General features: G+C 54.3%; 4 protein-coding genes across 5 annotated transcripts; 3 read left to right on the forward strand and 1 right to left on the reverse strand.

Annotated features, from left to right (window-relative positions):
* Nucleotides 1–835: 835 nt before the first annotated feature.
* PTSG_02724 (uncharacterized protein) lies at nt 836–2,067 on the forward strand (the record flags this gene model as incomplete). Its single annotated transcript, XM_004996162.1, has 2 exons — nt 836–1,569; nt 1,665–2,067. The coding sequence occupies 2 exons, from the start codon at nt 836–838 to the stop codon at nt 2,065–2,067; spliced, it is 1,137 nt and encodes a 378-aa protein (XP_004996219.1).
* Nucleotides 2,068–2,707: 640 nt separating this feature from the next.
* On the forward strand, nt 2,708–3,616 carry PTSG_02725 (uncharacterized protein; the record flags this gene model as incomplete). Its single annotated transcript, XM_004996163.1, has 3 exons — nt 2,708–3,126; nt 3,257–3,442; nt 3,586–3,616. 3 exons carry the CDS (start codon nt 2,708–2,710, stop codon nt 3,614–3,616), a joined length of 636 nt encoding a protein of 211 aa, XP_004996220.1.
* An 808-nt stretch (nt 3,617–4,424) lies between these two features.
* PTSG_02726 (uncharacterized protein) lies at nt 4,425–6,410 on the reverse strand (the record flags this gene model as incomplete). Its single annotated transcript, XM_004996164.1, has 6 exons — nt 4,425–4,707; nt 4,767–4,954; nt 5,221–5,338; nt 5,524–6,043; nt 6,079–6,243; nt 6,368–6,410. The coding sequence occupies 6 exons, from the start codon at nt 6,408–6,410 to the stop codon at nt 4,425–4,427; spliced, it is 1,317 nt and encodes a 438-aa protein (XP_004996221.1).
* Nucleotides 6,411–7,165: 755 nt separating this feature from the next.
* PTSG_02727 lies at nt 7,166–12,945 on the forward strand. 2 transcript variants are annotated; one of them, XM_004996166.1, is made up of 13 exons: nt 7,166–7,564; nt 7,746–7,835; nt 8,141–8,224; nt 8,395–8,478; nt 8,677–8,748; nt 8,865–8,911; nt 9,207–9,269; nt 9,539–9,601; nt 9,869–9,931; nt 10,199–10,261; nt 10,516–11,057; nt 11,092–11,619; nt 11,939–12,945. In XM_004996166.1, exons 1-13 carry the CDS (start codon nt 7,200–7,202, stop codon nt 12,809–12,811), a joined length of 2,937 nt encoding a protein of 978 aa, XP_004996223.1. In that variant the 5' UTR covers nt 7,166–7,199; the 3' UTR covers nt 12,812–12,945. The 2 variants fall into 2 exon arrangements, with proteins under 2 accessions (XP_004996223.1, XP_004996222.1); XM_004996165.1 differs by lacking the exons at nt 7,166–7,564; nt 7,746–7,835; nt 8,141–8,224; nt 8,395–8,478 and having other exon boundaries at nt 8,633–8,754.
* The last annotated feature ends 567 nt before the right edge of the window (nt 12,946–13,512 follow it).

Genomic DNA, 13,512 nt, shown 5'->3' on the forward strand with positions numbered 1-13,512 from the left:
CGCCAGGGTTTGCTGCTGCAGCAAGGTACTGGCATGACAATTCTTCTTCGCTGCCACAGCAGCAGCACAAGCTGCAACGTGGTCTGCGAGTCGAGCGGTTTCCTGCAGCTGACTTTGCATTTGCTCCACATCGACCCATTCACCAGCACACGAGGTTGGTGCTTGTCGTCGCTGTCGTTGCTGCCATTGCTGGCTGTGGTGGTGCTGATGTGCAGGGTGCCCCACTCGTCCTCCTCAATCACCGCTGCATGTGCGAACAGCGTATTGTTGCTGCTGCTGCTGTTGTTGTTGTTGTTGCTGGGGATGGTGGTGTACAGCATGCACAGCAGCGCAAGGAGGGAATTGAGTGTGCTGAGTGTGAGGCAAGCGAAAGAGGAAGGACATCGCCTCATGACTGTAGGACTGTGAGAGGAGGGGGAGACAGAGGGAGACAGATAGGTGACCTCGTTCTCTCTGCGAGGACCGGGGTCATGGGAAGATGAAGGGGGAGAGATGGTCTGGGGTGTACGCACCAAGCACAAACAAAAGAACAAAAGAACAAGCACAAACACAGCACAGCCAAACGCCTTCTTCTCTGCTTCACTTCTTCCTGCCGTCTGTGCAGAAGGATGATGTACGATTTCCATCACTTCTCCACACCCACACCGAGAACAACAGCAAGGAAAGAAGGAAAGAAGCAGGCATCCAGCAAGCAACAAGCAACAAGCCTACAAGCAAGCCTGCCATCACCAGCTCGCCGTTCACAGTCATAATGATGATGATGGCTGCCCGCTTCCAACCCCTCCTGCTGTTGCTGGTGCTGGTCGTCGTCGCACGCGTGTGTGGGGGTGTGGTGATGGAAGAGGATGAGTATGGCGCCCTGCACATCAACACCAGCGATCCAGAGAAGGAACCCGTCTTTGTGAACGGCGTGGACGTGGGGAAGATGTTCGAGGTGGTGCAGCAACAGGCCAGCATGTTGGAGGAGCAGATGGGTGTCAACGATGAGCAAGCTGGCAGGCTGATGGCTCAACAAAGCGTCAATGATGTGCTGAAGGACAAGAATCGAGCCCTTCAACACAGGATCGAGGGATACGTTGCGGCGTTTTGCTGGCGGTTTCCCGTGTCGCCGTCAACAGACACAACAACAATGGCAAACGTCGGAAAGGCAAATGAGGATTGGATTGGTGGCGTTTCAGCCAGCACCGGGCTCATCTTTGGTATCCCGTTTCATTCCTCATCTGTGCTGATCATTGATCCTGCAACCAACACGGCCGACACAACCACCATCAGCGGCTTGCCCGAAGGAGGCGCAAAATGGGGTGGTGGTGTTCTCGGGGGCAACGGTCTCATCTTCGGATTTCCAGCCCATGCGACGTCTGTGCTCATCATTAATCCGTACACTAATGCAGTTGACAGCAGTTCTCTTGGCGAATTCTCGTCCGGTGGAGGGAGGTGGATCAGTGGCGTGGCTGCCATGAACGGGCTCATCTTCGGCATCCCGTGGCAGACTTCCTTGGTTCTCGTCATCAATCCAGCCGTCAATGTGACCGACACAATTACCGTCACAGAAACAAGTGCAGTGTCTCGGTGGTTTGGTGGCGTGCAAGCAGGCAATGGGCTGATATATTGCCTTCCCTATTTGGAAACAAGTGTGCTTATCATCAATCCGACCTCAAAAACAGTGGATACCACCACCATCTCTGGGTTTGCTTCGGGAGCCAAGTGGCACGGCACTGCATTGGCAGAAATGGCCTCATTTATGGAGTCCCCGACAGTGCCACCTTTGTCCTGATCGTTGATCCAACAGATAACACGACTGACGCAAGTTCCATTACCGGGCTCTCAAGTAGCAACCGGAAGTGGCGTGGTGCAGTGCTGGCTCGAAACGGAAACATCATTGGCATTCCGCGCAGCACGGGGTCCGCACTCATCATTAACCCAACGTCCAACACGGTGGATGACACGTCACTGGAAACCCAAGCTAGTGGCGAACAATGGCATGGGGGTGTGCTTGCCACCAACGGCCTCATCTATGGCATCCCACACAGCTCATCAGATGTCCTCATCATTGATCCAGGCTGCTGATTGTCTTGAGTTGCTGTGTGTGCGTGCGTGTGTGTGGTGCGTGCGTGTGTGTGATTTCGTTTGTGGAAAGGGGGGGGGTCGATGAGGCTTCACAAAACTGTATGGTTGCTGGGTGCAGTTCTTGTCATCGAGTCCGAGGCTGTGAGCCCGCAGGAGTGCAATTGTAAGCTCGGAGTGTATGTTCAGATAAGAACAAGAATAAACAAGGACACTCAGCTCGCAGAGCATAAGTTGTGGCACAACACACAAAACGACTTGCAACGACTGATGATACGTGAACACAGTGAACAACAATCGGAACACAGATGAAGTGAGCAGTGATAGGAGTAGACCGGCTGCACCGATTGCTACAATCGTGAACAATGAGCCTGCTGCTGCTGCTGTCAGCACTCCAGCTCCTCGTCTCCTCAGCGCGTGAAAGCGTTTTTCTCTTGGCAAGCACTGCTGGGTGTAGCGGTGTGGGGTTGTGTGTTACGCGGGTCTCACTGAGTCAGCAGGTAAATGTGGTCAGAGTCAACAGAGTCAAGGCTTGATTGTTTTGTCCCAGTTGGGCAGGGATTCAAATTTCAAATCACGTCATTTCTTGCGTCCACCTTTCAGCCCTTCCAACGTCAACAACAACAACAACAACCATAGAACCATGCCCAAGGGAAACAACGAAGAGGAACAACTGGAACAACCTACAGAGCTGCAGCGCCTGTGCAGCCAAGATGAAGCGTTCAAGCCTCTCCACCCATTTCTCAAGACCTACCGCAGCGCTGACGTTGCCTTTGCTGATCCGGAGTCACTTGCTGATCCGTTTTCACCACGCCCGCATTTGCACGATGTGGCTTTGCGGTTCTTCCAGCTCTACTGCTCAGAGCACGACGAGATTGCCGACTTGGACAAGGATCGAAAGCAAGCACTGTCACCAACGAACACTGTGCCGCGGTGGAATACGCTCGACGTCTCAGCCCGCTACATATCATCCAAGATCAACCTTCGCGGGGAGAAGCAAATCTCTTCTCTCAAGGATGACATCGTGGACTGGCTGCAGGACATCCCCGACAAGAGCGTCAGGTGCTTGAACATTGCCTTATGCAATCTTCTCGACGGCCCAACTTCTTCAAGACAAGGGCAAGGTGCATGATGAAGGTCTCATCGTCACGCTCCGTAGTTCCCGCTTCCATGCCGACTTTGATGGGCTCAGAACACTTGTCCAGCACTGCCAGCTCGTGGACATCTGCAGCACATCCATGGCCTCCGTCGACAACAAGGACCAGTTTGCGCAGTTGTGCAACGATGGGCTGCTCAGCAAAGTGCTCTTCATATCGGTCCACTTCCGTCGCGATGCTGCGGTCCTGGACATGTTTGGCGAACGCGATGCGGAGGAATTGTGTTGCTGCGCGCGCGCGCGCGCGCGCGTGTGTGTGTGTGTGTGTGTGTGTGTGTGTGTGTGTGTGGTTTTTTTTAGTCAAGTGAACTCGTCAGAAGTTTTAATATGCGGCCCGACGGTTCACTTAAGTTTTTAATATTAAGAATCCTAGCGCAGAACTTTGGTTCTTGCTAGGGAAGCGCCTATAAACAATTCATGCTCGACCCAGGATGACGTGTATCATTTGGTAGGAAGAGTTGTACTATTTGCTACAAAACTAACTTCTCTTGAATGTAACTCTGTAATCTACAATACCTGGGGGAGCGAGCCGGCTTAGTTTCTGCATGATAGTACCGATAGTGTCCTAGGTATTTGTTGGTTACGAGCGTCGCATAGACCGTCATTAAAGCCATTAGGTTCAGCCGGCCCTGTCTGGCGGCGCAAAAGAGAAGTGAACCTCCGAGGTTTAACCATCACGTTACGGAGCTTAAGTAGGTGCGTCTAGTACCCCCATCATATAATTACTAAGATTGTTACGTAACTTTACGTTATCTTAAAATCTTCGCAACCACACACACACACACACACACACACACACACACAAACACAAGGCGAGTGTGCTTCCACTTGCCGTGAGAACCGTGTACTGGGATGTGCAAACTCTCCATCACGGCGACCGGAGTGGTGGAACCACACTGCTCATTCCAGGGCATAGAGGAGGACGACGTTGATGTGCTCTGCGCGTTGCGTCTGCGCTGTTGGCGTCGTCGTCTCCGACTGCGTCTGTTCTTGGCACCTCGTGCATGGTGCAGCGCAATCTGCCACGATGCCGAGTGCTGCTGTTGCTGGATCTGCTGGTGGTCATGCTGTTGCTGTGCCTGTTGTTGCTGGGTATAATGCGGGAACTGATTGTTCAGCAGCCCATGCTGAGCGACGGTATGGTGCACTTGTGGCAGCAACTGCAACTGCTGTTGCAGGTGTGGCTGTTGTTGCTGTAGTAGTATTAGTTGTTGTAGTTGTTGTTGTTGTTGCTGCTGCTGCTGTTGTTGCAGAAGTTGTTGTTGCAGAAGTTGTTAGGTTGTTGTTGTTGTTGTTGTTGTTGTTGTTGTTGTTGTTGTTGTTGTTGTTGTTGCTGCTGCTGTTGTTGTTGCAGAAGTTGTTGTTGTTGTTGTTGTTGTTGTTGTTGTTGTTGTTGTTGTTGTTGTTGTTGTTGTTGTTGTTGTTGTTGTTGTTGTTGTTGTTGTTGTTGTTGTTGTTGTTGTCGTCGTCGTCGTCGAGTTGTGCCTCTTGTAGCAACTTCATGAGCAGCGCCTCCTCAACATCTGCCTCCCGATCAGCCACGCACTGCAAGTACCACGTGCGCAGCTGGTGTGCCGTCATGCTGACGCTGTTCAAGTCGAGTGGATGCAGGCCAGCAGCCAGCAGTGTGGCGTAAGCCAGCGCAAATAGGCCACACGACACACTGTCTTGCTGCTGTGGCACATCCCTGAGGTGCACGACGTGGTCTGCCTCGATGTTGTACAGCTTGCGCAGCTGGTGCCCCAGACACCATTGTCTGTCCTCGGTGGAAGACTGCGTTGATGAGTCTGCCACGTACACCGTGCCGTTGTATGACGCAGGATGGAACGCGCTTTATCTGTATGCAAGTGCAGGCGCGTGCGTCGCGGGAGAGGACGTGAGGGGGGAGTGAATGGGGAAGTGAAGGAGACGCACTGCATGCGTACACATGCGCGGTGCACAGACACATACGCACACACGCAGAGAGCCAGAAACACAGATACATAGACACAGACACCCACCTGGGCAGTGAAAAGCCTTCTGTCTGCTACTTTGACCCGGTGGTGGTTGCGAGCATCCTCGTCGCTGCCCTGAAGCGCGCTTGGATTCAAAAGCCCGCCCAATCCTCGATGCCACAGCCTAAGACGTGCACACAGACACACAGACACACAGACACACAGACACACAGACACACAGACACACAGACACAGACACACACACACACACACACACACACACACGAAGGGGTGAGTGAACACATCACCGTGCCATCGAGCATGCGCTGAACTCCACAACCACAGCACACTGGTGTGTGCATTGCTTACCGACAGCCGAGCATGTGAATCTTCTCCGCCCCCGACTCTCTGTCTGCAAGCGCTACAGACGCTGAGAGTGATGCTGGAGGTGCAGCAGTGCTCGCCGGTGGTGCTGCTGGTGCTGCTGCTGTGGCCGCTGTTGTTGATGACGGCGATGGGGTGATGAAGACGACGATGAGGATGATGGTGATGCCATCAAGCGAGTTGGTGACGGAAAGGCTGCCACTGATGTGTGCAAGAACGGCCGTGGCGCTGTCGCTGCAGTCGTCGCAGACATGAGGTAACGGCGGCACCGTGTTAGGAAAGGAGGGTGGACAAGCCCTACTGCTGCCGCTGTTTCTGCTGCCATCACAGCTGTTGTTGCTGTCGTTGCCGTTGCTGCAGACAAGGCCAACATCGGCGTCTGCACTGCAATCCCGCTGCAGCGGTGGCAATGTGCTTGTGATGATTGGTGTCGTTGACAATGTCGGCATCATGGCATGCGTCAGGGACGGTGGCGCTGCTGGCCCATGTACAGGCGCAGGCAATGCTGGTTGGAATGGGCGTGATGCCGCTCCCATATACTGGTTGCAGCAGTGCCGCCGCGTTCATTGTGGTGGCGTTGTTGTGATTGCTGTGGATGCACACCCACCCTCTCTGCCATGTCCTCTGCTTCGTGCACGAGCTCTTTGCCCTCCTCCTCAACCACTTCAACCACGTTCATTCCCAGCGGCCGCCCACGCTGTTTGACTGCGGGTGGTGGCAGCAATGTCCCATGTGTGCGTTTGTGTGCGAGTGCATGAGTGTGTGCATGCGTGTGATCGAGGAGGAGGAATAAAAGTGATGAACAGGGACGTGACTGCAGCCGGCTTACATTGTGTGCGCATGGAGGTCGAGCGTCGAGCAGGTGCTTGCATGAGAGTCGGGGAGGGGGTGTAGTTCTTGTGGCAGACGCTTCCTGATCGCAGCAGGGGGTGGTGGGAAAGGTGGTCAGATCGGATTCGAAGGCAGTGGTTGGTGGGAGCAGTCAGTGGAGTGAGTCGAGTGTATTGCATACACACTGTCTTTCTACGCACACACACACACACACACACACACACACACACACACACACACACACACACACATTGATGTGCAAACTCTCAAAGCAACAGCAAGCTGAACACGTTCAGCACGTGCGTCGTTTTCTTCCCTTCTTGAACTGCCATCGTTTCCTTGAACCGCCATGTGCGACACAAAGAGCACGGTTCCATTGCCCACTGCATCGTGGAGTGGCTGCCACTGCTTGTGCAACAGATCAATAATACACGCGCAGCAGGTGTCCTTCTTGTTGCACCACAACAACGACGAGGTGCTTGCTTGCTGGCTTGCGTGTACGCGAGGAAGGCCTTCTTTGTGATCGCATCCACAAACCATCCAACCAGTGTGCCTTTGTTTTCTGTGTCTTGTTGGCGAAAAGTGGCGCTCACATCAACAAAACGCACCGCGCTGTTTGTTTCCTTCTCTGCTTGCCATGCTGACAGAGAAGGATTCCTTCTTTGCTTGCCTTGTTGTTGACAGAGAAGGAAAATCCTTGCGTTTCTGGCAACACCTGCCACCCGATTTGGAATTGTGCCCTCACACACAAGCAAGACGATTGGTGGGTGTAATTGTCACTTTTCGTTCGGGCACCTTCAGCAGAAACAAACCACAACACAACAACAGTGATGGATGAAGTGGATGTGCGGACAGCAGTTGGGGCGGCTTTGACGGCCGTGGTGGGGGTGTCTCTTCTGTGGCTGATGTTTCTGTTGGGGCGCAGAAAGTCGCGTGAGCAGTTCCAGCACATCACCACCAACCACCCATCATCACTTCTTCTTGACAGTGTTGTGGCACTCACACAGACACAAAGCAGTGATGAGACTGTGGAAGAGGACACGAGTGATGGTGAAGCAGTGCGGTGGAGGTGGTGGCAGCGGCAGGACAACCAGCTGGACGTGATGGAGCAGTTGATGCAAGAGGCAGGCTTGCAACATCACATCAAGGAACTCCTTCGATCTATCGCATGCGATGAACCTGCGAGAGATATAGAGTGTGTTGCAATGTGACTTGCCGGGTTTGCATCATCACCGTTGTGCACATGCAAGCAGTCCTGCATGACATCTCCTGCAAGCGGTCCAATCATGTAATCAATGCTGTAGCTCGTCACTGGCCTATTCCGCGCCTTGCACGTTTGAGAACTGACTGGTTTCAACCAAACGCCTATTTTGCAGGCTGGTCGGAACGACATTGGGAACCAAAGGCGCACAAAGCTTGGCAATTGCATTCGACAGGAGAAACAACAAAAACATCGAGGTTCTGAGGTGAGCACGCCCACAGGCGTGTTGTGAGTGTTGCGATTCCAAGATATGACGCTTGCGATGTGTTTCCTGGGCCATCTCCAGTGTGCAGTGTGTGGTGGTTCGTGCCTGTAGTATTCATGTGCGCGCACGCTTGCACGTCCGGACACACGGACACGGACATGGGCACACACACACGGACACACATACGCACACACGCACGCACGGACACACACACGCACACCCACACACACACGCACGGACACACACACGCACACACGCACACACACACACACACACACGGACACTTGCGTTCCTGTCGTGTTCAGGTTGTACGATAACCTGATTGGATCTGAGGACTGCGTCATGTTGGCTGACGCCTTGCAAGGATACACCGATCTACGAGAGCTGCAGTCAGTCAATTGAGTGCAGTGCATACGTCGCAGTCATCCCAAGTGTGATCAGTGAGGGAACAAGGCACGCGACACGGTGATGGGCTTTCTTGTTGAGATTCTTTCCCGACCACCGGCCATTCTCCTTCTCACGCCTTCGTGTATATTGCCATTGGTGTCACTCTTTGCAGCATTGGGAACAACCCGATTGGACCTCAAGGCTGTCAAGCGTTGGCCACGGCTCTGCGTGACCACTCAGGACTGCAGGAGCTTCTGTGGGTTTCACCCGTGTGTCAAAATCATGCGTGGGTCATGCTTGTGATTTGCTCTCCCTGCTTCTCTGGCGCCTTACGTGTTGTTGTGGTGCATCACAAATTCCATCACAATCACCATGCAAGCGGCTCATCATAACTACATCTCGGCCGCCTCGCCTGCTTTTGTCTTGAATCCACGCGCATGTTCTCTCGACTTAGGCTGATCAACGTTGGCGTTCCTGCTGCCCACGCAGTTGGTGCAGGGTGGCCAGAAGCACGGGACGTCCAGTGGTACATGTGCGTTCACAGCTGCGGCGCTTCTTCATGCTCTGTCGTGTGTTGTACCTGCATTCCTCGCCCTTATGTGGATGAACTCAATTTTCTTTGGTCTGGGCTGGCACTTCTAGGTCGGAGGAACGAGAATTGACACGCGGCGTTGAACGGGAAAAGCAAGGTAAACCCTCACAAGTTGGTGTTGGTGTTTGTTTTGTGAGCGGCCTTGTACACTGCTCTCATGAGCTCGTGACACGGTAAATACGTGAACGTCACTGTGTCCCCCTTGTGTGGGAAAGGAACTGGTCAGGCCCTGTCATGGTCTGCACATGCTGACGAGGACGCACATCCGATCGCTGCCTACACGTTCTGTTTCAGCTCTGCCTGGGGTGACTTGTTTTAATCGCCTCGGACAATGTGTGCCCACTCAGCAAACCTGCTTCTTCACCGCTCTTGTTTCATGTGCGCTGCTTCAGGCGACCAGCTCGCAGGACATGCGGATGCTATGAACTCGAAGGACGAAACAATCAGGCAGCTCCGTGAGTGCCGATGCATGCTGCGAATTGCCTGTGCCCTCTGAGTGACCTCGAGTGACTCTGTGGCACCACTCACACGCCTGTGTTTCATGTGCGCTGCTTCAGGCGACCAGCTCGCAGGACATGCAGATGCTATGAGCACGAAGGAAGAAACAATCAGGCAGCTCTGTGAGTGCCGATGCATGCTGCGAATTGCCTGTGCCCTCTGAGTGATCTCGAGTGACTCTGTGGCACCACTCACACGCCTGTGTTCTGTGTCTGCTTTGCTTCAGGCGACCAGCTCGCAGAACATGCAGATGCTATGCGCACGAAGGACGAAACAATCAGGCAGCTCCGTGAGTGCCGATGCATGCTGCGAATTGCCTGTGCCCTCTGAGTGATCTCGAGTGACTCTGTGGCACCGCTCACACGCCTGTGTTTCATCTGCATTGCTTCAGGCAACCAGCTCGCAGAACATGCAGATGCTATGAGCACGAAGGACGCAACAATCAGGCAGCTCAGTGAGTGCTGATACATGCTGCGAATTGCCTGTGCCCTCTGAGTGACCTCGAGTGACTCTGTGGCACCACTCACACGCCTGTGTTTCGTCTGCATTGCTTCAGGTGACCAGCTCGCAGAGCATGCAGATGCTATGCGCACGAAGGACGAAACAATCAGGCGGCTCCGTGAGTGCCGATGCATGCTGCGAATTGCCTGTGCCCTCTGAGTGACCTCGAGTGACTCTGTGGCACCACTCACACGCCTGTGTTTCGTCTGCATTGCTTCAGGTGACCAGCTCGCAGAGCATGTAGATGCTATGAGCACGAAGGACGAAACAATCACACAGCTCCGTGAGTGCCGATACATGCTGCGAATTGCCTGTGCCCTCTGAGTGATCTCGAGTGACTCTGTGGCACCACTCACACGCCTGTGTTTCGTCTGCATTGCTTCAGACGACCAGCTCGCAGAGCATGCAAATGCTGCGAACACGAAGGACGAAACAATCAGGCAGCTCCGTGAGTGCTGATACATGCTGCAAATTGCCTGTTCGCTCTGAGTGATCTCGAGTGACTCTGTGACATCACTCACACGCCTGTGTTCTGTGTCTGCTTGGTCTGGAAGAACACCAAGTGCAGGAGAGCACGGAAAAGCTTGCGCGAGCAACAGGTACTTTTTTTTTTTTCATCTCCTCTGCCTACATATTTGCCTGCCTGTGTTGTCCTTGTTCATAATTCTCTCACGCCTGGCTGTGTTTCCCTTCTTTTCGTAGAGTCCCTCTTCAATCTCGACCTGAATCCAGCCCGCTTCGAGGAGAAGAAACGCGCAAAAGACCACGAAGGCAAGCCCATCAAGGGCGCATTTGGCAAGCTATATCGCAGCACGTTTGCTGGGCACGACGTGGCGCTGAAGGAAGTTGACGATGTTGAAGAGCGACCACGACTGCAGCACCTGCTGGAAGCAATGAGCGACACAGCAACTTCAACATCAACAGCAGCACAGTCGCGTGTACCTGACAAGCGTGTGCTGAGAGAGGTGGCCGTCCTTGCCTCACTTCGCCATCCAAACATCGTGCCTTTTCTCGGGCTGTGTCATGACAGCGATCGCAGCACGCTTGCCTTCGTGCTGAGCTGGGCAGAGAACGGGTCCCTGTACGACTACATCCACGTACACAAGAAACACATCAGCAACGTCGAGAAGCTGCGCATCTTGAGCGAGGTGGCGGCTGCGATGGAGTTCCTGCACGCCCACGACGTCGTGCACCGCGACCTCAAGTCGCCCAACGTGCTGCTGGACGCATCGCTCTCCGCCAAGGTGGCGGATTTCGGCCTGAGCGCGTTCGTGCCAGAATGCGTCTGTGGTGTCGAAGGTGGTCGGCACACCGCTGTGGGCATCACCGGAGCAGTTGTTGGAGCAGCCATTGCGAGCTGACACGGACGTGTTCTCATTTGGCTGCATTATGTGGGAGGTGTGGTTTAACACCAAACCCTGGCACCACGGGGAGTACAGCGGGGAACGCATCTCCGGACGAACGCTTGGCGACAAGTACGACAAACATGAGTACCTGCCGCTTGATGTTGAGGAGGGGCGGAAAATGGAAGGCGCATTTAAGGCGCTGCTCCGTGGGTGCTTCCAGTCGAGCGGCAATCGTGTTGGGTTCTGTCAGTTGCACACGGCCCTGAAGGCGCAACACGACGCTGGCGACCGGCTTTCTCAAATTGGCGAGAAGAAACAGCAGGAGCTGCTTCACGGACCACCAGATGCGGTGTGGAAGTTTCCACAGCAGCTGCTGGCCGCGGTGCAAGCGACGGAGCTGTCGACGCGCCAATCCGTCCACATTGCACCACTTCAACCTGACGAGGACGCCGTCACTGAGGTTTGTGTTTGTGTGTGTGTGTGGGGGGGGGAGTTGTCATGTGTTCTTCGTGTTCTTTGTGTTCTTCGTGTTCTTTGTGTGCTTTGTGTGCTCGGTGTGCGTGCGTGCGCGTGTCTTGCTTCTTCACAGTGCACTCAACGACCCCATCTCAGCTTGGTGCTGGCATCTTGCTCTTCGCCCTTCTCACTTTGGAATCCAACACACACACACACACACACACACAAACACACACACACACACACACACACACACACACACACACACTCACTCACTCGCACACACACTCACTCGCACACACACACATATGTGCACCCTGCAGCTCCTTCACGCTGCTGGTGGCCGGACCGCCCAGCAGAATCCGCTTTGCCCTTTCGGCCGCACGTTGTGCTGCGTCGCCATCACGTGGTGCGAGCAGAAGCTCGTCGCCTTCAACGGCGCCCTGCACCGCAACAACACCCGCTATCGTGGCCACCTCACCAGCGCCGGCCACCCGTTTGCGCCCAAATACGCCCACGACACGTTAACGGGCCAGGCAACAGATGCCGAGGAGCGGGCGGTGCTGGAGCGCGTCACCCGTTCTGGCCGTCCTGGCGTTTACAACGTGCTTGACACGTCGCGCCTGTACAACATGCTTGACGCGAACTGCGTGGACAAAGATCCGCCCATTCGCCTCCAGCGCGTGTTCCATGGTGTGAGATCCCTTGAGGCCGTTGTTGGCATCCTGGGCGGTGACTTTGCACAACTGCAGACCCAAGGTGCGAAGTTTGGTGCGGGCTGTTACTTCACGCCAGACCTTGACTACGCCCTCGCTTACACTTCGCGCTGCCGGCCCAGGCACTCTTCTCCACCTGAACTGCACTGCCTCAAGCTTGAGCCAGGCAAAGCCTACCGCGTTGTTCTGGCGTGCGATGTCATGTACGGCAACCCGTATCCTGTGACGCACAAGAGCCTTCACCCCACCCGACGACATGACCCGGAACGGAAATGGCGGTCGTTCCGTGATCAGCCCCTCATCTCCAGACACGACGCTCACGTGGCAGTCATTGATTTCACCAGTGGCGACATTCGACATTCACAGCCGTTCCACCCACACACGCAGTGGGACCAGGGCGGCAATGTGTCGGCTGCGGAGATCGTAGTGACAGACCCTTCGTGCGTCCTTGTTCGAGCCGTCCTTGTGTTTGAGGCGTGAGTGTTTCGAGTACGCGAATGTGTGCTTGAAGTCTTTGGGCGTGTGTATTGCTTCTGTCTGTGTGTGGGGGTGTGCTTCTGTGTGTGTGTGTGTGTGTGTGTGTGTGTGTGTGTGTGTGTGTGGGTGTGCGTGTGCGTGTGCGTGTGCGTGTGCGTGTGTCAATGCTGTAATTTGTAGGTCATTGCTGTGCGTGCTTTGCATCCTGTCCGCCACTGAAGTTCGTTCATTTCCATCAGTCCTCGTCTGTTCTGCTTGTTTGTTTGTGTGGACACCATTCCCATCTCCACTGTCCCCGCATACGCTGCTTTTTCGGTGCCACCGCAATCTCTTTTCCATCCCATCCCCTCCCCTCCCTTCACTTTGCTTCGTATTTCTTCTTCCGTCTTTGAGAATCCACTTCATCTCCATCGCATTTCGTTGACGCGCGCGTTTCTTCCTCTTGTTCCCGTGTTTAGTTGCTTGTCGTCTACCCATAGAATGTGTGGTGTTTGTTACATGTGGCGTGTTCTGTTTTACTTTGCTTGCCTGGTTTGATTAAACAATGAGTGAGAAGCGATGTCTCATCCCACCACCATGCCAGAACCACACAAAGTCCTGGTTCAGGATCATTGAACGAAACATGCGTGAGGTTGTCGTTGCGCACTGTTGCCTTTGGCTTGAAAAGTCGTGCAATTCTTTCGCAACTCTTCCCGACTTCACAA

This window comes from Salpingoeca rosetta (genome assembly GCF_000188695.1).
Source record: "Salpingoeca rosetta unplaced genomic scaffold supercont1.6, whole genome shotgun sequence".
Lineage (NCBI taxonomy): Eukaryota > Choanoflagellata > Craspedida > Salpingoecidae > Salpingoeca > Salpingoeca rosetta.